Here is a 24,203-nt window from a genome sequence, read left to right as displayed (position 1 = left end):
AAAAGACGCTTGCTATTTCAAACTGTCTGATTATTTATAGATAACCAAAAATATTTAAAACAAGTTTTCCAGATGCAGGCTTGTTAAAAGGAATCGTAGCTTACCGTAGATGATAGACCAGCCCAGCTCGAACCGGTCGTCCAGTCCGACTAGCGGAGGCAATAAATAAGTACGCTGGAGCAATAGAGATTGGCCAGCTGTATGAAACATATTGAAAACGTTTGAGCTTTGATCGATTCAATGCCGACGATTATTGTAAAATTTAGCGTGTCATGTTATTCCTGTAGGTGAATCGTCTTAGTTTTCTATAAACGAATAAAAGCGCCATTAACATTAAATTGAATAAAAATTTAAAAAAACTATCACGTGAAAATTCTCTAGGACAAGTCGTATCGTGAACTTTCCGATGAAGAGCAGGTCGGTTGTATCAACAGTTAAATAACGATCACATCTTTGTGTAAAGCAGATCTACCCTCAGCCGAGCGACACCTGGAAGTGATGCACCGAGGAGAATCATAGCGCGTAGAACCATATTCCGTTTTGTGACTGCACTTATTGACAACGAAAGTAGAGGCCAGGCAAATATCAGTATTATCCACATAATATATTGCTGACTAACCCGGATCTTCGATTTTAAGCAGAATCGAAAGCTGAAAAAGGTTTCTAACATTCAGCAAACTGGATACACAAGGCTTGTGAAAACCTATACTTCACAGTTTGTAACGTTCCTGTCAACCGTCATATGGCAGTAAAAGCTGTGCCTAAATCTGCTTGAGCCGGGACAGCGGATTGAACCGAGATATCAGGCTGCGCACAGCGATGGTCTGTCACTTGGAAATCAGTATTCGTTTGTAAAGTCGCTCCTCCGTAGACTAACAGATATATTCGACATTGATTCTAAATACAGTGAAGACCATCTTTTCAGTTCTTAGTAATATAAGGCCGCATCTGGGGTGGATATGCAAAATCCCAGGACGTCTAGAGTTGTCTTCGTACACCAGATTGAACGTGGTAGAAAAAAAACACGGACCTGAGAAGAGGCCTTTGCACTTGTTTTCGCTTACGATACGTTTATAGCAAACTTGTTTCACAGAATTAGGTGTTCGCGAGGGCGTTATGGAAGCTTCCCTGGTGTCGGCTCACCGCACGACCAATTCGATTTCGATGCGTGTGCTGGGTGCCTGAAGTAGATTTCGTCGAAGGAAGACGCAGTCTGCCTCGAAATTCAGACTACTGATGACATGCCAGTTTTAAAAGTGAAAGGCAGAATTATACTGAAGCCGGTTAGAAGTACGCTATTTTCTATAAACTGCACATGAAAGGTATAGAATTTCTTGACATTTGCTGTATTTATCTGTTTAGATTAGAGAATTAGATGACCCTAGGTAATCTTCCGCAAATTGTTTTTGACGGTATGTTAGAGTCCGTCATAATAGTAAACTGTAACTTGACCTGCGCCATCTCGTATCTGCTGAGATTAAGATTTAGAAACGTCTGCTCAGCTGAGCTTCAAAGTAACGATTTATATATTTTTAGTCTCGGGGTGAGCAAGCCGTCAAGCTCAACATCTATTAAAACCTGTGCAACCTAGTTTTATGTAGCCAGTCGCATACGAGTGGTGGATGAGGAGGTAGGCTTACAATTGGCTAAGACATTAGTTCACGATTAGGCAAAGGCGTCCTTGAATGCTATTTCGAAGGTTTTTTCTCTTCTAAGATTGGACTTACGTCTTACATTTACACCTTTTACACATACGGGACGGACCAGTACCGAACTACACAAGCAGGAAGACCTCGCAAAAAGGGTTTGCCGAAAACAGCAGTTGCAACACGCGAGCGTTTTAAGATGATATGAAAATAATCTAAATATATTAAAGCTGTAAAGAGCACAAAAAAGGGACACGGATAGGCTAAAATGGCTTTCTTGCATTTTTGTATATGTTAGCCTATAGAATTTTTGTATACAGCATGATAATGCTACAATAGCAGAGCCCGTGCATCGTTATAAAATTTGCTAACGGAACAGATGCTCGTTCAACAAGGAAAAAAAGGTCACGAACGTAGGTTTAGAGCAACGAACAGCAAAAAACAAGCAACAAATGTTCATTTCGGCTTCTTCGCCCAGCCTAATTGTATCTTTGTCTCTTTTAAATGGAAACCTATCATTTTGTACTTTACGTTTTGTATTTAGGCACCACCATTTGGAATTTGACTGACTTTCTGCATGAAACGAAGCGTCTCGTCATCTGTATTTGAACCTATACCATTACGTACCTTTAAATTGGCAGCCGAATACGTTACCCACTCCAGTCACAGGGCTGGTACTCTGGTATTAGTCTGCGTCATGTAATAGCTCGTAATAGAGGGACCCGTCTTTACAGAAGAACAGATGGCATGTTGGGTCATCGACCCATTATCAAGAGATATCAGTTGATATTTCCTAGGTCAATAAATGTGGATCGTGCGAAACTACTAGAGGAAAGCTTTAGCGCACGGTTGTTGATGACGCCTACATACTCGTTGGGTTTAATGGTGTTGGATCGGAGATATCAAGGAGGCACAGAGGGATTGAATTGCACTACCATACTGTACAATGGGAAAACTTTTGAAAATATAGAAAATACAATTATTTTGATATACTAATATGTTTTAAAAAGGTAATTTTCTATTACATAGAGCTATATATATATATATATATATATATATATATATATATATATATATATATATATATATAGTTCAAAAATACTTGTATAAACTTTCAACGGATCAAAACTTTTAGATTGTTTCGTTGAAATAATGAAAGAGAATGCAAATAATTGAAAATAATAAATTAGAGAAGATTAGAAACGATGAACATTTACTTCTTGATACAAATCGAAATGTGAAAATACGACAATATCGCAAGAATTTTCAAGCGGATCCTTCTGCGCAACTTATAATTAATTCATCGGACGAAATATAGAATATTGATACCAAAAACATAAGAAAGCGTCATCTGCCAAGGAAAGCTGTGACAAAACAATCCAAAGATCCATAAGACAATCAAGTCGTGAGCTCAGAATCAGCAGGGTGCATTCTGGAATTTCGTAATAGAAAATAAATATCCAACAATTAAACATATGATCAATCGAGATGATTCAGGCCGAATGAAAACAATTTGCGAATGATAAAAAGACTTACCTAAAGCCATTCGGGTAAGATTAATTAAAGGGCGGAAGTTCACTCCGTGATTTAACAACTGTGACTTCCGTCCGAACACACTGTCCGTATGTTGCGTAAAAACATCGTGTAAACATACCATGAGTTAGAATGCGGTGAGGTATTTCAGGCGAAAGATTAACGGGATTTTTTTTTACGGGGAAACACAGCAAAGTAGTTGAGCTCACTACTTTACGATGTTTCATTTTGTACCCGGTACAATTTTCACAGTTCCGAAGGACTGAACACCGGCGCACCATAACCGGAGTAGAAGAGCGCATCTCAATTAGAGTTTTCTAAGCAAATTAACTGGTCGGACAAATCTCATAGAATACCCAGCCTATTCTTCACACTCGACGCCAATGGACTTAAAGAGCAGATCCAACGATGAGGTCCACGTCAACGAATTGACGATATTGAAGGAAAAAACCGCGATTGACAAAGGACGCGCGACAATATTAAACAGAATGTTTGCGAAACTTTGTCAATCAATAGCTACCGTTATCGGCAGCGGATTGATTTTTTCGAACATCTGTTGAAGGCGGAAGATTGTTTAAATTGAATATTGATTTTATTTGAAAGAACTGAAGGTGAAATCATCTAAAGTGATTTTGGAACGTTTAATATATATATATCCTTATCCCATAATAGTTCGTTATCTAACACATAAGTAATTCACCTTCTTGCGTTATACTTAGCTTATTACTAGATAGGCAGACACATTTACGATTTCATTGTAACCCACCTAAATAAAACAGGTCCTATATTCTGTACACATATTCTACTATGCGTTGTTAAAACTCGGGCCTGTAGCTACACCTATTACGCTTGCACCGAGTTATTTATGATGCAAAAGAATAAAGGCGACGGTAAAAGCAAAAAGATCTATCGCTAATTCTCTATGTACATCGATGTGTCTTCGGGTATTGTTGCTGGTGCTATTGTTCTTCAATACTCACTTTCTATATAGCCGTAAATCTAAAAATAGCAACTTTGCATTAATTTGTATTCATTCTTACAGACATATAGAACAATATATTCACATATAGGACCTAAGCAGCTCGGCAATGAATGGTCAGCCAAGGTCTTGATCTATTGAATCCACTCTACTGGTGCAGCTGTATAAGAGTGTTTAAGTCATATACGTTCGTTCATAGATGCCATTCGTTCAACTCCGACCCAGACAGATCCTTCTGCGAAGTCAGCTGACTACGGTATTGACAGTTGTGACTCAGCCAGCTCTAATAATGACTGCAGAAGAGCTATATATTGAAATGTTATCGAAAGAATAATCTATTGGGCCAATAGCCCACATCCCACAGTCAACTAGTTTGCCGCTAATAAACATAAATTGATGATTACACCATTGAAGCAGACGTTCCACCCAGTGTAGAACTAACCGATGTACATTAACTTATACAACCTTTGTCCAAGTATGTTATTGCTTTTTAACCTGCAATCTTATCATACTACAGCACGTATGGAAAAGCAATATGGTATATTCAATAGATAACAGGAATCATGCTTCTATAGGCATAACTTTGTTGATTATAAAACTTAAGCAAATTTATCAGCCCGACGACATCTCAGTACACTCAGAGCTGAGCAGTCTATTAGTACTGATTATGTTACCTAGTACGCACTATTTCAATAACTAACCGTGGCAGTGAAACCGCTCGTCCGAGTCTATTACGGCGATTTGCCGTGGAAGCGTGACACACTCTGCAGAACTTGCGACATTACCCTAGCGCTAAAATATACGATTGTTGCCTATATTTCATAACTTGCAATAGCAGTATGGCAATAACTACAATAAGTTCTTCAGAAAAAAACCTATCGTTTGTGTTTAAAATTATTCATGATATTCCTGTGTTGAAGAATCGAATTGTGTTATATATTAAACCAACTTGAATTTTCTTCGTGCCGCATGTTGCAAACCTATATCGAACTATTGGTGCGTGTAACTTGGCTTTTTGTGTTATTTCTACAATTCAGTTATTTAGATATTACTAGCGTAGTCCGCTGACGAATTAGCTACTTAGTTTCAAAAGGTAAACACAAATCTTTGAGCGGAGAAGGCTGGAGAACAACGGGGTGGCGCTTCTAACTGATCGCCATATTTGCAGCTGTAATATCAGCAAACCCATATTTGTGGTTATCCTACAATGTATCCTTAACTGTCAATTGGAGCTATGCTGATTTCAATGCCAATTCTGTGTCCTTGACATTTTCCGCGTTGCATGTCAATGAGGCGAAATACGGGTGTCAATTGGATATTCCCAAAGGAATAGGGTCTTGTCGCCAGTGTGTTCTATGGGGTGATCGAAATAGCTTGCGACGGAGTGATTACAGGGCCTGCTTACTACATCGAAACACGCTCGGCTCAGCGAATATGTTCTCAAGTTGGATGCCATCCGGCTGCGTGTGATGGCATCTACGAACTGTGGCACCTAATACGACAGAGAACGTAAGTTTGGCCTCGAGGGTGGAAATAACCCTGATTCGACAGCCGGCGACGACAACATCTTTCCGGGCTAGAAGGAAGATCGATACGGAATAGTCCGGTTCTTTTTGTCAGGCTGCGCATTAGAGGTAAACTAGTACAGTCATAAACAACGAATCTTTCCCGTCTATAGCGCAAAGGTTTGTTAGTAACAAGGCTTCCAAAAAGAAAAGGTTTATAGATTATTGTGGGCAGACCATGGCTTGGTTTTTGGACGTGTTTGAAGGATTCGTCCAAGTGAAACTAACCGAGGCGCCTAACAAGAGGGGAGAATGGCTTCGTTTATACAAACTCGACGACGATGACTGACGTAAAAAAAAAGAAGCGAACGACTGCATTTAATAAAGTACTGCGCGATCTAGGCACGGGTCCCATAAGCTAACGCATACGGGAAATGCTAAGTGTGAGAGAGTGCTGGTAGAAAGGGACATACGCCATAGAAATCGACTTTACCGAACCTTTGCGGATAGACAAAGAAAATAGCTGAACTGGCTAAGTAAATGCCGATAACTAGGAAGACGATTGTAATGAACCATACTATTGTAAATCTTTCAGCGTAAAGTAGTAAGCTGCAGAAAATCGTGGCTTATTATCTAAATCATATTCGATCGGGTCCCGAGCTCCAACCTGGTACACGACACAAAGCTTGAAAGACTGGCCATATGTCTTACAAGAGGTTATCACTGAGACAGAAGATGTACCGAAAACAAGCGTACAAAATCCCTGCTAATGATCACAATTTCCTGATTGTTTATGAAGTAAGCTACATGATGAAGCTTAACGCATTACAATATTACAAAAACTTCTCTTCCTTTTCGCCATTGCAATCAGTTTATAATCGTTTTTCCTTTTTTAATAACAATTATTATTTCAACTATTTGCTCGCAGTGTCCTTTTTCAGCTACGGAATAAAGTAAAGACGATACGTCATAATCATACATCAGGCAGAGGCATCCGATCCTTGTTCTTTCGAAAACCGCCTTCATACTCACAGCAAATCACTTCACTTCATCCACGCACCACTGTGCTATGGTCTAAAAGAGTCTTCGGGAAGCCATTTATCAGACAGCAATCAATTATCCCCAGCTTTTGTTAGAAGATCGAAGAGCGAAAATTGGACATTTAGAAAGGCTTCTGGCTGCGGCGCACTCGTTGTTTTCTCTCTGAGATTGGACATCGGCCGCAACGATCCGGCTGTTTTACCGATTAAATAAGAAACGAAGGAGGGCATGGATGAAGAGAAAATGGGAAAAGTTAGGGATGCAATATATTAACACCTGTGCTAATACTGATCTAGCTTTTCTAGCTATACAACGCGGTTAGTCCAGTGCAGCAAAGAGTCTACCGTAATGTGCATGTCTGTCAACGTTGGAAACGATCCAATAGGGTCTCGTGTTCGAAATGATAAAGTTTTGAGTAGGACCTCAAAATTACCCTTTCCGTATAGCATGATTTCAGGGGAAGTTTTAATCGAGGTTGGTTTCGCCCGACTTATTTGGGGTTTCTCCAACCTATTTGTAAAATGCTTTGGTACTTATATACGATAATAACCTTTTGTTAGCGCTGAAATTGAAACCAGTGATGACCCAAGATAACGCACCCAGTTGTAGCCTAAAGGTTAAAAGGTGAGTCATGTTCGCAAGGTACAATGGCCGCAAAACTACGGCCAACATTCGATTAAATGTTACTATTACTATTACTTTTTCACAGATAAGCGGAAGTATTTGTAACGGAAGAAACATGGCCTCACCTCCATGATTCTGCCTAGCTGTTTATTGATTAGAATAACTACACAATAAAAGAAATCAACTGAAAAAAGCCGAAGAATAACCTAATAGCTTTGAAGTAGCAAAGTTTTAGATAGTTTCTTTAGAAACCTACCATTTGGCCCCATGAGGCGATATGCTTTAGATTGCCACCCATTTATCTATTAAATAAAAGATATTTCGAATTATCCGTATCTTTTAAAAGGCAGCAGAAAATCAAACGCTTTTGAACTAACGTATGCAAGGTAATACAACTTGGATACTAGTTCATTCCAATGATGAGGTCATATATGGTTACTATGTACGCGGGTCTAGTTGCTTTTCAGGTAAATTATAGCTTGGTCGCATTGTTCGTTTGGGCCATTCGAATATGGATGCTTCAATTGCAAAGTGATGAATCCACTTTTTGCGAAAGGCATCACACTACCTTCTTTCAAACCAATGTAGCATTCTGTTATAGGCTGAATCCAATCTATCCAGCTACCTCTGTTCCTTCGACAATAATCAGTCTCTGCGGATACGTGGTTCTTTTAGATTGCACCATTTCTGCTATAGTCTGCCCTAATACAATGAATGCCATGCAGACGCTTACCTCATCACATCAATGCGGTGTCATTGGTTGTTTGCAAAGCCGAAATTGCCGACGTGCATTGAATCTGATCGACTGGGGTAATATGCAGTAAATACCACTGAAAGAGACCTATTAAGAAAAATCGGACCGAAACTCTACGAATGTAGTACTTGGGGTTGTTAAGGGAATCAAAATAATCCTCTCTGTGATAAATTGACAATTTAATCCACCTATTATACGTCTATATATATTTCGAGTTTTACGTCCGGTACTTAAGTAATTAAGCATTGCATAACGACGGGTAACACATAGCGCGGAGCGAAATTTCTACCTCCGGATTCGAACCCAGACCACTACGTGTCCCTCAATGTAATAAGCAAACACGTTACCATTATAAACACTTTCGATGTGCCTAATTATTATTTATATAGAATATGATACACCGATATTACTCGTCATCATCATCATCTTCTGATGATGATTACATAGACAAGTCACTTCCGAACTTAGTGAACTATTTTGAATAGTATATATTATCAGGGTCATAAAAACAATTCTATATATATATATATATATATATATATACATACATATATATATAACATAATAACTATTATTCCGAGGTAGTTTTCTTCAAAGTTTTGTTTTCAAGATATTTCACGTGAGCATTGTATTGTTATGCACAGACATATAATGATCTTCCGTTCTAGGCCAGCTGTAGGACTACTCGTAAGCTGTCTATCTAAACTGAAAATTTTTCATTGGGTTCTCTCTTTACTTAATCTAATTACCTCATATATTATTTGTGCACGGAGGTTGCGTTATTGGAACGTGTTACCTTCGTTGCTGTTTCACAGCGGGGTGCTGTAAATGTATGCATTCCTTTATATGAACAACACGTACCCACCAAAGGATTCGTTGTGGTCTTATCAGCTCCGTCATATTACGGCTATTAGGGTACACATCATATTATATCTAAATAAGTATTAACGATGGAAAAACTTTACGTTGACAGGGACGCCTGTCGTATCCGTAAACATAAACTCGTTACATAATATCGCACCTATTGCGCCCTTATTAATATTACACCAAAAACAAAGTGGGATTATTTTTTAAAGGATTTTCCGGCCACAGGGCAACAGTTGGTTCAACCAATATGAAACATAGCAAAAAGACCCCTTAAGGGATCGAAAAGCTTGAGGCCAGTGCCTGTCTTCGTAGGAGATAAGAACAGTTAAATCAAATATTGAATCATTATGGCAGATGTAAACTGCAGGTACGCAAAAAGATCCACATGATTATTCCTATATGGATTTATATATAAAATAGGCGCGGGCAGCATATTATTGCTGCCTTGTTGTGCTTATCTGTGGCTTCCTCAACAGACCTACGATATGGTAACCATGTAGATAGCATTTTTTTTTAATTTTCACATAGTCCTATGTATGATTATTCTGGTGTTTACAATTCCTGATGTTTATAATCCACTACTAGTTGTTTTCTTTCGCCAACACTGACGTCTGACGCATCGCATGCCCCTTGCTTGTTTGTAGTTGCTATGACACCCCACTTAGACATGCGCATTAACTATGTAAACCATACCGCCCCCCAGATCTATTTAATTGCTGACCGATAATAGTTGCCGATTGAATCCAATACTGCCGGGTGTCTCTATGGAAATAAACCCATAATTGCATATATATTGATTACACATTTAAACTAGACTACGTGCTACCTTAAATCATTTTTAACCAAAGCGAAAAATGTTTAATATATTATTCATAGACCATGATATTCCGGTTTTAGTTAAGTATAGCTTAAAGTAATTGTTGCACTTCAGCTCAAAAGGGCAAACGTTATGTGAAGATGTTATAGTAATCTAGTATTTTCTTATCATCTTATGGGTTTGCGATACTTTCTGTCTTACCTTTATCAAACACATTTAGGACCCATCTTTGTCACGAAGAATCATAGAACGCAAGCTATGTGGTCGGAGGTAGACTACTTCGTTATGTAATATTCAACATTTTAGCCCTGATCAAAGAAAGGAAGACTATAGGTACATCTGAAAACTCATGCGAATAGTATTCGGATAGCCTTGTAGATGTTCGATTATTACGTTTTGTTGGAAAGTTATTCTAGAATAGCCGAAACTGTCAGGTACTTCTATACCAGGACAAGCTATATGCAACATTATCTAGCGAGTTACCAAGTTAAGAACAATTTGAGATTAGTATCAGATCTACGTGCCATAGGTGTAGCGGTACAGACATGCGATTTCATAGACAAGCACAATACATCTCTGCGTTTTGCAGAAGTCTATTTTAATCATTTTTGCGTTCCATCTAAAAGCTACTTGTCCCCCTAGCTTTAAATGGTTTTGAGTAATTGCACACGCGACGCTTCAGAAGCACGAACGTCATCCGCAAACTGAATCATTTGACGGGAAGCACATATACCTCAAAGCGTTGTGCCTAAGCGCTTCCCGGGGACGCCGCAGTCAGTATTTATGACACCGCTTTTTTCGCTTCAATTTGACCGTATGTTTCTTGTTTCTCTAAGCTTACAGAACATTAGACTTACTCGGCACAAACGCTGGAAGATCCCATTATGAAAAGCTACCTTATATAAGCTCTAGAGACATAGCTACCGTGAATATACTTTACCAGGAAGTTCTGACCTTTAGCATAGCATTTTTGGTACACGAGCCGAACATAAAGCCAAATTGTCTGGTTTTTATAATTCGACCTTTTCTTTTGGTCAACATGATTAACTACGATGGTGACTTAACAGATATTTTTCAATTTTATTTTACAACTTTTATACAACTGCAGTCTTTAATATTAAAAAAAATGCATTAAGGTTTCATTTGATTTGAGGTTCTTTACAATATTGTCGGCTGCAGCGGTTGGAAAATTTCATTTTTAAAATGACCTTTTCCATTTGAGGAACAGGCAGAGAGCTTGGCCGAAAGCGACGCGTCATTGACACGTGACATTATTAAATTTAAGCTTATCCAGCCTGTATATAAAGCTTTATGCCTTTCCGCTTCACCCAGATACCCATTATTTTGTAACAAAGAGAATCCAGGATTTCTCTCGCACCAAGGATTTCGTTATTCGTATGGCCATTGTTCAACTTATTTACTTAAAACGTAACTAATAGTTATCCAAATCCTCTGATCTCATCCCTCCATGTTTCAACGTTTACGTCCGTTACCTCTAATATTATCTTCAATAAGTATGCAGTGGAGGGTCGTTGTTCTCTGCCATTTACTTTTACACTTAGGGCGTTTCTGTGTAGCTCGCCGGCCGGTCGACTATTAACCATGACACCGGGCGAGCAAGTAAGATCTCGTCTTGCGTGTAATTGTTTGTTGTGATCAGCAGCTATAAAGGCAATGACGTTACTCTCTCAGATTGTATTAGGTATAAATATAACAATAGAAACTACTTCCTGGTGATTAGTCACATACTCGAATCATTTTAATAATTAAACAGAGACACAAGTGTGTTTAACATGCTTCCCTTTAAGTTGTTTATGAAATACTGGTAAAAAAAAACAAGTATATTAAAGTGCTATAAGAGAATCATACGGACTTTGAAATTGAACAAATTTTAAATACGCCAGTCTTCTAAAAACTTCCGAGTGAAAACGAGTTTACTCTAGGAGAACTAAGTTTGAAAGGAAAAACATCGCTTTTAGTTTGAAAACTAACGCTCAACAGTCAAAATTCGCGGAGATTGGCAAAGCCATTAGGCCAGAGAGCTTTAAATGAAGATACAGTATGGAAATCAAGCAAACGTTTGAGGAAATGGAAATTGATGAAACTAAGAACATATCGGAACCCAAAAAAGAAAAACGTATTGCCACAATCAAAAGGGTTTTCCACAGAGGAAGAGCTTAGAGTTTAAGGGTTATGTTGACCTAAACGGGCATCTTACTTGCAACGTGTTACAGAGTTAACCCTAAATACGAAAATTAATTAACCTGTGAACTGATTCTAGGCCAGTTGGTGTGGTAACTTTAAATAAAATTTACGGAACTTTAATTAACAAAAAATCTGCCTGCGACGAGGCATGATTTAATTTCCGCTACCAGACGGAGAAAGGCCGAGCGAAAGAATGGTGTCGCCCTAAAGAGATGTCGGATTCGGTGACAGTGCCAAGTAGTTTCGAATGGAAGGGAATATTACTAATTGCAATAAACCTGAGGGGCATTTACACTACAGTGAAACACTTGTCGAAAATAGGGCTCAAGGACAATTGGAACGGTAATCGAAAGCACACAGTTACTTAGATTACTGGATAACAATGCCAGATCTCATCGCCCTCCTCAATTACATTCGGAATTAAACAAAGGAATACACAACGTTGACTCTAATCCATTTAATTTCCCGATTTAAGTCCGTGAGATCGTGGTGTTTCCCATGCTTTATAAAGAATAACTGATTTTCATAGAGGAACTATAGATAGAAAAATTACATATGGAAACGCGAGCGATGGCATTTGGCTGTTCAAAAAGCTGTTAGAGCGTGGAACAAGCGCATAAAAAATAGGCAAAAGTATCTGCAATCAAATCATCGTTCTAACCTAATTATTCAAAAATCACCGCATTTCCAATTTCCGTAGTAACAATCTAAGATATATATATATATATATATATATATATATATATATGTTTTAGTGCTGTGATGTTATTCAAGTTAGTATTGAATTTGATATATGGATGTTTAATTTAAAATTTAGCTGAAAATGTATTATTTGATGGCTGTAGTTTCAATTTCTGATAGCGCCAGCTTAGTGCGCTTGGACTATTTAGAAGTTTCACGGTTCTTGCACTTGTGGTTGAGGAACAGTCCTAAGACTGTTTCCTCCGGTTGGTCAAGTTCGTATAGTTTTATTTTGAGATGTTCCACAAATGTGTCCCGTGCACTTTCGGCCTGTCCCAAACCATGCCTTCTTTGTAGAAACCTTTGGGCCTTAACTATGTGTTGGTCAACCGGCCAATCCTCCTTCATTCGGATTCGCTGGTCTACTCTTTTGGCCTTGTCTTTTCGAGCATTAACGAGAACTCCTGTCATCTCATTATCAACACAAAAATGGAATCGACTAGTCTAACCTCGGCATTAGTAAGCTAAAAAGGCGCGTTGTCAAGTCACTTTCTCTGCGCTGTATACAACCATTACACTGCGTTTATGTTGCCCTCGTTGTCATATGCCCGGCGCCATTTCACAACGACAAAGAACCTTATGAAAAGCACTTCGCTAGATTCACTGTAAAATAAATTTGTTGACCATATTCGTTGTCAAAATTATGCCCAAAATTAATACATTTTATATATATGTACTCTATCACAGTTAGTTAGATATTCTTTTATAGATGCAAACACCTAACTAGACAATTTAGCGTACTACCGAAAGTTTCTTTTTCTAATGGCTATTTCGAGAAGACTATTTTTACGCGAAAAAGATAGGCTAAGGAGTTATGATTTTTCCTACAATTTTTTCAACCTTTTTTATTCACACAAACTATAAGATATTCTATAGGTGGGACTTTAATAGAAATCAATCAGTCAGTTTTTGATTTAGGTTTACTACTTCATTACGTTTGATCAGCGTAAAAAGCATGCACTTCGCAATCAAAATAGGTCTCCACGGTAAGCAAACATGGACGCCCATAAAGAAGGGATGTAATGGTCTTTCTTACAGAAAAAACAATCATTATGGCAGGATGTGTGGTTTCTGCCTCATTAATTTTACGTTCCTAAGAATAGGATTATTTGCGAACGGCTTGTGAAACGGAAACCGAAAATGAAAGTTCTAGTTTGCCCATTGCTTGCTAGCTGGGGGCAATATCTTCTGTATACAATATAAGCTTTTGTTTTCATTCTCACTATTATACCCAAATGGCATGGCTGTAACAATTGAGTTAACTGGCTTAAACTATAAGTGAGTGAACATCTAGAACCAATTGGTCTTGTAATAATAACACATGGAAAATTATAGATTTCCGGCACACATGCTTTTCAGTAAATAAAGGTTACAAAAGTGTAAAGATACACAATATTCTGGACGTCTGTTTTTAGGAATTTTTTGTGAAAAGTTGTGCAACATATCAAACCTCCAAAACTCTATTCAAGATATACATCAAAGCTTATAGACAATACTGCTATTATTGATGGTCGTGTATAATGCTGTGGTGACGTAGATAGTAGATAATAAAGAAATAGAACCGAAATACAACTTTATTGTTTTCTGTCGCTTTAATAAAGCAAATATATTAAAACGCCCGATTATTCGAGTAAACTATTATCATGGCCTCAGGCAACCGTCAAGGCCACCATAAAGCAAGAAGCATTTCATTATCTCCCTCTTTTTACCCATCCTAATTACCGCATTTTTTTTCTACAATGAAGACCGTCTAAAGCTCGTATTAGAGCAAAAGGTCGATTGATATCCTACATATGGGACGAATGCCTTAAGTCTTCCACAAGCAGCTCTTCTGCCATTTAGGCGAATATGGTAAATACGGGTAGAGACACGTAGGTCGGCTTCTGTGTCAACCCTATCTTGTGTGCGTACATGCATAAACTTTGAAATTGAATCTATTTCGATAACCGCTCGCGCAGTCAGTGAGCGAAATTATATTCATGAGCTAAGTCTTGTTGATGGTATGTCCTAAGGTACGGGCTATAGCGTAATATACTACTGTCATATCCTCTAGTGGGGCCGATCGAACTGCCACGATGCCACCCTTGACCACAAGCTACTAACGCGTTTCAGTGGTCCGTTTGCTATAGAACGAAGTTGAGGTTGTCTAACGAAAACTCCTTGCTCTATATATACATACCGGCAGACAAGTTATCAGCACATGCTTATCAACTTTGTCTATGCAAAGCGTCCTCTTAGCTTTTTATTGGCGTTTTATGACGTCACAGTACCTACATTCATATTCTTTCGCATTTTCCCCCATTGCGTCGTTTAGAAAAGGGGGACTAGATGGAGTTCTAACTCAATTCCGCAGGGCTTTATACAGTTGTTCATCGCGACCAGTATCTATTTGGATAAGTGCTTAAACTGACTTCCCGATTCGGAAAATGCCTAGATCCATCTAGTAAGGACGTATCTATTAATCTATCTATACTGATATTTATTGAATCGAACACCTTATCAACGACACCGCCTTTCCTCTCTAATGTCTACCCTTAACTTTTCACGCCTCTACACTAAATAATAGACGACCACATTTGTGATGTAGAGCATAAACTTTTGGAGAATCAGATTTTTTTTAGCCTACAAAACACCTCTGATATAGGACCTTGGAGGTGCCTGTGTTGGACAACGTTTACTAGATTCAATTATTAGGAATAACAACAAATTTTATGTTGCACACAATCGATTTTACCTACAGTGATGAAATTAAAAGCCGAGAAACGCAGACATTATCCAAGGCAATACTGTACAAACGGACTAAAGTATTTCCATTCTGAACAATCTTTAATTCGCGATCGAATTATATGGGATAATTGCAATATTTATTATTATTGCTATTACTTTTCATGCTTCAATAAAAGTAATTAGCTGGACATGCAGCAGAGTGCAGAAGATCCATCTAAGCATCTGCAGCCTTCTGATTCGAAGGTTAACTAGGAACCTTTACGGAGCCTCCCTTTTTACTAGTAAATCGATATGTACGCTAGGTAATGTACGATGTTACTGACAGAGGTAAACTGAATGTATGAGCTTCAACCGCAGCGTAATTGTACAAACAGTCATGCTATACTTTTTAGAGGAAAAGAAATATATTAGGTGCCACGCAGATGAGATCATAGGTCATATGTACATCTGTGAAGTTTTATAGGTTTAGATTCAGATACCGTTCTTCGCGTATAACACCCGATTCAAACAACCTATTCCGATGTATGACGTTTAAAATATGTACGGTTCGTTTTCACTCCTGAAAAAAGCGCCTTTCTGGTCGTCTAAAATGGATGTCTTCGATGAAAACGTATTCCATAGAATATTAGGTTGTTGTCGTTGCTTCTTCATGCTGTTCATATTAGCTGATGCTTGCGCAAGCTTTTTTCTTTTCATTCTTTGTGTGTAGGCCAGCTAGCATGAATCGAGCATTTCTGCACCTAACCAACGACGTACTCTCAATGATTTTTAGCCTGAAACATCGCATGCACAGATCCTTCTCCAAGGTGAAGTTGAGTGCCAGTTGCGTCTGCTGCTTTTCCACGTATATCCGAGCAGAAAATGAAAGAAATAAAGCTTTTTTATAACGAATTAACTGATCGTGTAGAATAGTCTTCTTCTAACAAAATGTTCTTGCTCTGTCCTTTGATATCTTAGGATTCTGGTGCTCTCTAACGATCAGCATCGTTTCACCATATTTAATTCAGACTAACAAGTATTCGGTTCGTGGGCTCGACGAAGCGCCTGTACTAGCTTCGGCCACTCAAATCTGCTTACCAACAGATTTACTGCTGATTCGTGCCCCCCATCGGTGACGTGTGATCAATACCCCCGACCATTCCAAATTAAGAAAAATACACCAAAAGGTTCCGAACGGACTTATCTAGAAAGTTGCCTAACGTATAGAAGCTTTCTCTAACGCCGACGCTGGTAACCACATTTGCTTGCAGCAGTTGAAATAGGACGAAATATAGTAACTATTCGTACAAAATCCCTTGCAACGCCTATAAAACTACACGTTCGGAAGGCCGTACAATTAACATTGCTTATTTACGTTTGTTGGTAAATTTATTTAGAGTGAACAGATCGGAAATGATTCGAACGAGTCAATTAAAAGCAACGAATAAAAGATATAATCTGCCAGTTCGTTTTAGATATCAATATAATTTTTCCAAGTAACCATAATATATAAGAAACTGAATTTCTGTTCGTATATACCTATACTCAGTCTTCAATACAATTCTGTTCAGCAGCCGCTGCGCGCTGAACGAGGTCGCCTCGCCGCTCACCCGTGTCGTACTACGCAGACAATTGGATTTGTTTTCACGCCAAGATCAGTAATAAACTTCAACAAAGCTAGTCAGCCAAGGGGCTCGCTAGCTTATTCGTTCCTCGTCCAGAAGCTTGGATGGAATCATGACTAAAAAAAAACTGGGATTTTTCCCATTGCAATAGCAGCCACCATCGTCCCTATACTATAGACGAGTCTACTACACTGAGCTTCATCTACGACCGCCTGAGGAACATGCGTCAAGCTACATGTCCGCCGTGCGAAAGGGCGGTGAACGCAGTGCCTGAGATCTGGCGAGACACGGCAACGTTGGGTACGAATAGAAAGATGTTTTTTTGCAGAAGGAAACTCTCATCTCTGAGCGCTTCCTTGCAAGCCGGCTGCCGCCGCACTTAGATCCGTCCTAACTAGGTCACAGATGTCAACGACCTCCATTGCGCGTCGCCTCTGAGTGAGTGTCTGTATAAGAGAGGTCGCGAACAAACACGGGCCCCAATCGAGCCGTTCGAAATGGGGTCAAGGGACCAATGAAAGACCAGCTGCTGATAGAGTCGGGTGGAGACAGACTACCAAAGTTATAATATTTTTAGCTGTTCCCTCGTATATAGTGAAACATGTAGTGGTACGTGGAAACTAAAAATGGCTAATTATGCATTTGGACACATTGTGTATACACGTTGGCGCTATGTGGTATAATTATGCGTAGAATGCGAGTTGGTGAAAAAATAGATATTGAGTTATTTTGGGAGAAATACTCTACTCTAACTAGAGTTAGAGGGTTCAAGTCAAGCAGGTTCAAGTCTGACAAAGCGTACAGTATCTTTCACGGATTGTAATTCGTTACAAACTGACACACATGTATCATTTTAAGACTTTACATCGTAACGCCAATGTGATAGCCGACAAACGTACACAAATTACGCGCCTTCATGCGCACATTCATGAGCAGCCATTAACGAAATAGCCACTTGAAAACTCAGTTAGTTTACTCAAACAACCAAGTTCAATCACGAAACTGACTTGAAACTAAGAGCGTTCACTGAACGTTGCTGCGAAAACGATTTGAGCGCAATGAAATACAAATTACGTTTAGCTGCACGATCTCGTGCAATAGACGTTCCTATGCAGATGTTAAAACGTATCTTGGACGTTGTGTGTCAATTGAATTTCTTGAGTCTACGAGGCGTCATTGTTGATGTTCTTTTGAAATTATGCGCAATTCTCAAATATAGTGCCTCCGTTCGTCTTAGTTGCAACATTTCTTCAGAGCTAGATACAGTAGATCTGGAAACAGAAAGGCCAGCTTGATTCTTCGCTTTCCCTAAATCAGATGATCATAGATGCGTTCATTAGGTTGGCCGGATTATACAGAGTTGACACGGGAGCGCAGGGATATGTTCAGGAATAATTCAATAAGTATCTCAATCAGAAATAACTCTCGAAAAAAAAAGTCTCGGGAGATCGTTCGCTGTGTTGGGCGCTTAACTTCTGATATGTCCTGGGTTCCACTTACCATACTTTTCATAGGTATATTATTTCGCCAAAAGAAAAGTATGCAAATGCGAGTTTCCGTAAAAGCAGAAAGAAGGCCTATAATAATTTGGACGTTTTAGTATAAATTGTAAAAATAGTATCGAAGTATAGAACACATGTTTGCCTTTGCGGAATCAAACCAATAGCCAGCGATAAGCCAGCCGAAGTAGATAATGCGTTGTGAATTATACGAGTACTTATGAGAAAATCGTAGAGGAAGTTCCGTTTGCCTTTGACCACACGTTAACTGTACCAGATGTTCGCTGACAAAATAGAGAAGCTCAGCGTGAGTAGGAGCCCCTCACAGTTTAGGCAGCATTGGACGAAATTTCGATGCTCTTGGTCAGTGTTATATATGTATGTATAGTCTATCATGCTTGATGTATTTGTATCGCTATAACTCGTTTTTTGCTGTGAACTTCAGCTAGTTTTTTTACGGGGGCTTGAAAATGTTATATCGTGGTTTTACCCAGTAACAATTTTGCCGAACAAAAATGAACCGAAAGCAAATTAAATAAAATTACGGAAAAACGAAGCAACCATATTTAAAGTATGTTATAGACCTTGATTTCTACGTGAGAGCTACAGATATTATTAGGTTAGGTCACGTACAAGGTAATGGTACATTTATATGATTCTTTGAAATACATTCGCTGGAAAGTGGACGTATTTTATTCCTGTTGCAGCCTATCTGAAACGAGGCAATAGATACTAACGTCATTATTCTTCGTTAGCTGATCAAATATATGGTTCACCGATACAGTTACCTTCTAACCTATGTCATCGATCCATACATCGCTTTTAAACGATAGAGACATCCCTTTCCTCTCATTCCGAATTCGCATCATATTGTCTGTCGACAAACGAGAAGTTTCGACCCTCAGAAACATGTTATGCCCAGCGTGTAAATGCTTTCAGGATGAAACAACGAGTGATTAGGCCCAGTTTTGAACCCAGACAAATCCACGCGTTTGCAAGTTTAGTAGATACACAACTTACCATGCACAATAGGCAACACTAAGTAGAAATGGCTTCTTTTCAGAACCGTTAGAACATGGCTGGAAATAACCTTGATTTCAAGCCTCTCGTACAGTTACGTGGCGTGCTGCATTTCAGAACCAGAATTTCTCTGCTTACCTTGGGAAAGCTGCTCTCCGAGCCAAGTCTGTCATGAAAAATCTAGATGTACTTCTTCTCCCACAAAAAATATAGAGCCTATTTAACTAAAGTCGGAGTCTCAGCGATACGAAAAACCGATTGGATAAGACGAACGTTCCATTTTTTGAAAATTACACACTGCACATATAATTGTGTAAAATTATTATTTTTTTTTTTCAATTTTTACATACGCTTCAACACGGTCTTAGCTATGGATAAGACGTGATCTTAAAGACGTACAAGACGATGAGCTTTCCGGCGACATATATTAATTAGAAGGGCAAAACTATGCAGAAATTCTTCAGCTAACTGTAGTCACATAGCAACAGGGCGGACGCTCTAATAAGATTTAAGCGAACACCCGGAGCAGTTGCTACTGCAAAGGCTACTGCGTGTACAAGCCAAAAACTGTTTTGCTTGGCGCGCATGGCTGATCCGCAATATTTTTTTACACTCCTATATGAATAAATAAAGTACTATCGTTGTCATTACAATGACTGTTCTGTCATGGTTTTTAGTTGTCCAGCGAGAATGCAGAAGAGAAATTGCCATGAACCTATGATTAGTTATCTCTTCGTGTCCAGACATCATCAATGTCTAATGGGCCGTCTCACATAGCGAACGACAAGTTCTTAAAGGCTACGTCCCATAGAACTCTATTTATATATGCCCGTACACATGTATATAATTTTTCAATTTCCCATACGTACGAAAACCTGTTGTTATATAGATAGATAGATAGATATATAGTTAAATTATGTCTGAGAAAAGACTCTTAATTATTAAGTATTCCATCTATGCGACTTACTAGTTAGTAGTGCGACAATTATATTAGGAGCTGACGATCCTCTGAAGTTACCATACGTATTATGTACATAATTGTAGGTCCTGCAGTTTACTAAAACGTAGCGAGCAGGTCCTAATTCTGCTCCGTAGATGGTGAGATGATTCGCTGAAAAGAAATGGATTAAGGGAGAACGATGATGATAATAATAGGAGGAGACAAACGAGGTAAATGCGATACCAATAGTTCGTGCGACTTAGAAATACTATAGCAAGATTTTGCACCTATAACGTGTTATAGTCGTAAAGCTATGATCCAAAGAACCAGAAATGTTTGCCTCTAGTCTATACAGATAGCGATGAGGCTAGGCGCTGCCCCTCATTGCGGTATGTTAATGGCGGGATGGTCGATGTCCATATATTTTCAATACGATATCGTATGATATTGCGTAGCAACACACGGCCCAGCTAAGTCATATGTCGGTTTCTGGCTATATTTTCAGTGAGACAACTACTTATTTATATGCTGCAACGAACGAAAAGAAATCAGCAGCGCTTTAAAGGTTATGGGTGGCTTCACAGGCGTAATTACTCTTTCGTTGAATTTTCCGGCACGGGACGCCTGGAACTTCTATATTAACTCTATAGTAGTGCTGTCCATATTCTTCAATTGCGGATAACTTCCCTACCGCCCTAGGTGGTACAATCATTTTGATCAAGCTGTTTTTCCATTAAACCTGGAAAACCTTAGAGAAGATGTAACACCTTTTTTAGTAGTTCATTATCTTAATCGCGTCGCATTTGGAGAGACTTCTAAAATGTCTTACGTTGGCAACAACCTGTTACATGTTTTCACTCTGAAAAACTCCTGTTGTCGAAAACCTAAGTCAAATGAGGTTTTTGCTTAATCCGATTAGAAACACAAAACATTCTACAGATCGTCGACTTTGAGCTTTTGAGACCATTAGATTACTTTTTTTTTTCAGCCAAAATTATCTTTTCAACTTGCATATAGCTCATGACAATTCTATTTGTCAGCGTGTATTTAATGAAGAGACTTCAGTGTAGCCTTTTTTAATAGTTTGTTACCAAAATGATCTTCCATTGCCAGTAGCAAGGTTCGTTAGGATTTTTAAACTTTCTAAAATTTCTTTAAATAAAGAGGAATACTTCAGGGACTGTGCGCGCCAAACAGTCAGTCTAGACTTCATCTATAGCTTAGTTTTTAACTTTGACAACGTGAGGAACAAACTTATGAAAAGGTGTCGTACCGTTTAGTATGGAACCACGGGAAGCGTTGCTTTCTTTGATTATTTTTTTCATTATTTCTGGTCGTTGTCACACACTAGTTATTAATTCCCCACCCAGCTAATGTATGTATTAAAATAGGATGGCAAATAAGTATATAACACCTAGCGAGCGACATCAGCGCCAACGAATTCCCTCACCGAATCGAACGCCATGAGACAGCGTTCACTACTTTAGCGTTTTCCTTTTATTTTTAGGCATTGACCTAAAGTAGTTAGCATTGTGCTGTTTGTTCAAGCTGAGCACAATCACAGTGCGGTTGCATGATAAGCGGAACGGGATCTATTAGATTGTTCTACTCGAGCTTTGATTGCTCGTGCGGAACATGGAAGTTTGGAGTGAGAGTTAAAACTCCTTCCCTATAAACTTTGTACAAAACGCAGAAATCCCAACGACGTACGGCTTTATAATTAGTAGTCCCCTCGAATAGTCACGACACCTACCTCTGGTCATCCGTATTGTCGTCTCTTTTACACTGGAAACACACGGCAAAATGGAAAAGGTTAACGAGTGCGATATTCAATAAATTCACAGATCAATAGTAGAACTTACACTTCGCCAAGCCACACCGTATTCCTTTAATAAATCAGTTTCGTGAAGCCTGTTAGCATTTGTCATCAATGAATACTATTTCTGTGACTAGCAGTAAAACTAAGTAGCCACCACTGGGTACAGACATAATTCTTTGCCTTACAAAACTCGCTCCGCTCGCGGCGGGCGTCTTCCATCTGGGTCTACTCAATCTCCTTTTGGCTGGCAGCAACCACTAAAGTCAGCGATTTATCGACTTTATCCCGCTTAGTAGCATTTATATATTCAACCGTGTCGTTTACTGAGCCTTTTTACTAGACGAGCTGTAATCGTTTACCCTTTCGTCTTTCGCACGCCATTTGAAAACAATTTTTTTACTCCTAATATTTTGATTGTTGTTATTAATTCTGAAAAGCTGGGCTGAAGCAATGCTCTTAATATCACACGAACTATTGCGATCCATGTGGTTCACCAGTAGACATCGTCACCATTATCTGTCAGACAGGAAACTCAGACAAGGCTGCTGGTGATCAAGAATGTTCGATCATAGCCAGGTTATTGCCCAAGCAATTGAATTACGTGCATATGAAGGCAGCGACTAAAATGATCCCTCGCGCGGCCATTGAAGGAGATGGCTACAATAAAGATTAAATTATAGATATCCATACTTCTAATGGAACGAGTGCCGCTAGTTAAAGCGGGAGAGCGATATAGGGCAAGAGAAATGGTTTCGACATACATATGATTGGGTGTTCTTAGATTTTACTGATAGTTGAAATTTACAGTTTGCTTTATTACGTCATCAGCATGTCCGGCGATATTGTACAAAGTTTTTCGATTAGTAATTGCGCCCATATCGTTTTCTCACGTAAATCTTCACGTCCGAAAGACAAAACGCTAAACATTTCAAAGTATTATATTATCTGAATTATATTTACAGATATGTTATACTGGGTAGAATGTAACACCCATCTGTCTGGAGCAACCATGAACCTATTCCCGTTCCAGAGTGTCAGGAATGGTGGTAAAATATTCAAACGATCATACGTCTTTCTTGCTTCCGCGGACAACGCAGAACATCAACGATGTTCCCAAGGGAAACACGAAATAGCTTAGCATGGTCATAAATTGTCTAATTCGCTAACATTAACATCAAAACCTCAATGGTAGAATGATCGAACTTTGTGTGTATCACTGACATTATCAGGTGGCATTGGGTAGTCGAAGGAATATTGCAGACATATAAAGAAGCGGTGGATATTTGAAATTGTGCCACAAAAGCTTCAGGATTACCGTGACGGTACGATTTCAAAATTCGGCACATTTTTTTTATAAACATGTTTGTACGAAAAAAGAGAATTGTTACTAATTGAATATACTAGCTGATCGCGTTAAAGGAGCTTTTGAGGCCACTATTTAGGACTGGGAAAATATACGAGCTGCACTATATAGCATAGCATTAAGATATTGCTGAATATTTGCTAATGGTAATAATAGGCATGGTCGTATAATCCCTTTCAACAGCGGCGAACGGCTGATTGCTATTGCCTATAGCATCGCTAATGCTTGCTTAGTACTTTGTCAAAGGAAACGAAGTGATAAATTTGATGTAAAAGTAGAACTACAACAACTCTACAATATAGTTTGCTCCTCTTGCCCTTCTGGCATGTTTATATCAGGGCTTTTTTTCAATGATTGATTCATTTATATATCTTGGAACAAGTTATGAGGTGACACAAATTGAGTTAAGAGTCGAACTCTTCGTTGTGGAGTACGAAAAAAATATTTATGAAAAAAACTAAAAAACAGTTATGTAGGGCTGCTATACACGCGAGATAAATTAGTTCGAACACGATATCT

At 38.8% G+C, this 24,203-nt stretch overlaps 1 protein-coding gene across 20 annotated transcripts in view; it reads right to left on the bottom strand.

The window, feature by feature from the left end:
- Positions 1-22,962, bottom strand: part of LOC147756530 (uncharacterized) — a 30,613-nt gene extending 7,651 nt beyond the window's left edge. For 5 of the 20 annotated variants that reach the window (XR_015323740.1, XR_015323744.1, XR_015323743.1 and 2 more), the window contains exon 1: positions 105-228. Coding sequence is in view for 5 of the 20 variants with exons in the window: in XM_086983616.1 (XP_086839742.1) it covers positions 20,530-20,673; positions 21,097-21,214 (262 nt within the window). In the remaining 15 variants the exon portion in view is untranslated. Of the gene's footprint in view, positions 1-104; positions 231-619; positions 761-6,453; positions 6,898-8,745; positions 19,255-20,529; positions 21,251-22,255 lie in introns of those variants that run through there. The other 15 variants (XM_086983616.1, XM_086983617.1, XR_015323741.1 and 12 more) reach the window with 12 other exon arrangements.
- Positions 22,963-24,203: the final 1,241 nt, after the last annotated feature.

This window comes from Varroa destructor, unplaced genomic scaffold (assembly GCF_002443255.2).
Source record: "Varroa destructor unplaced genomic scaffold, Vdes_3.0 BEIS01000003.1, whole genome shotgun sequence".
In the NCBI taxonomy this organism is placed as follows: Eukaryota; Metazoa; Arthropoda; class Arachnida; order Mesostigmata; family Varroidae; genus Varroa; species Varroa destructor.
This window is presented reverse-complemented; position numbering and strand designations above follow the sequence as displayed.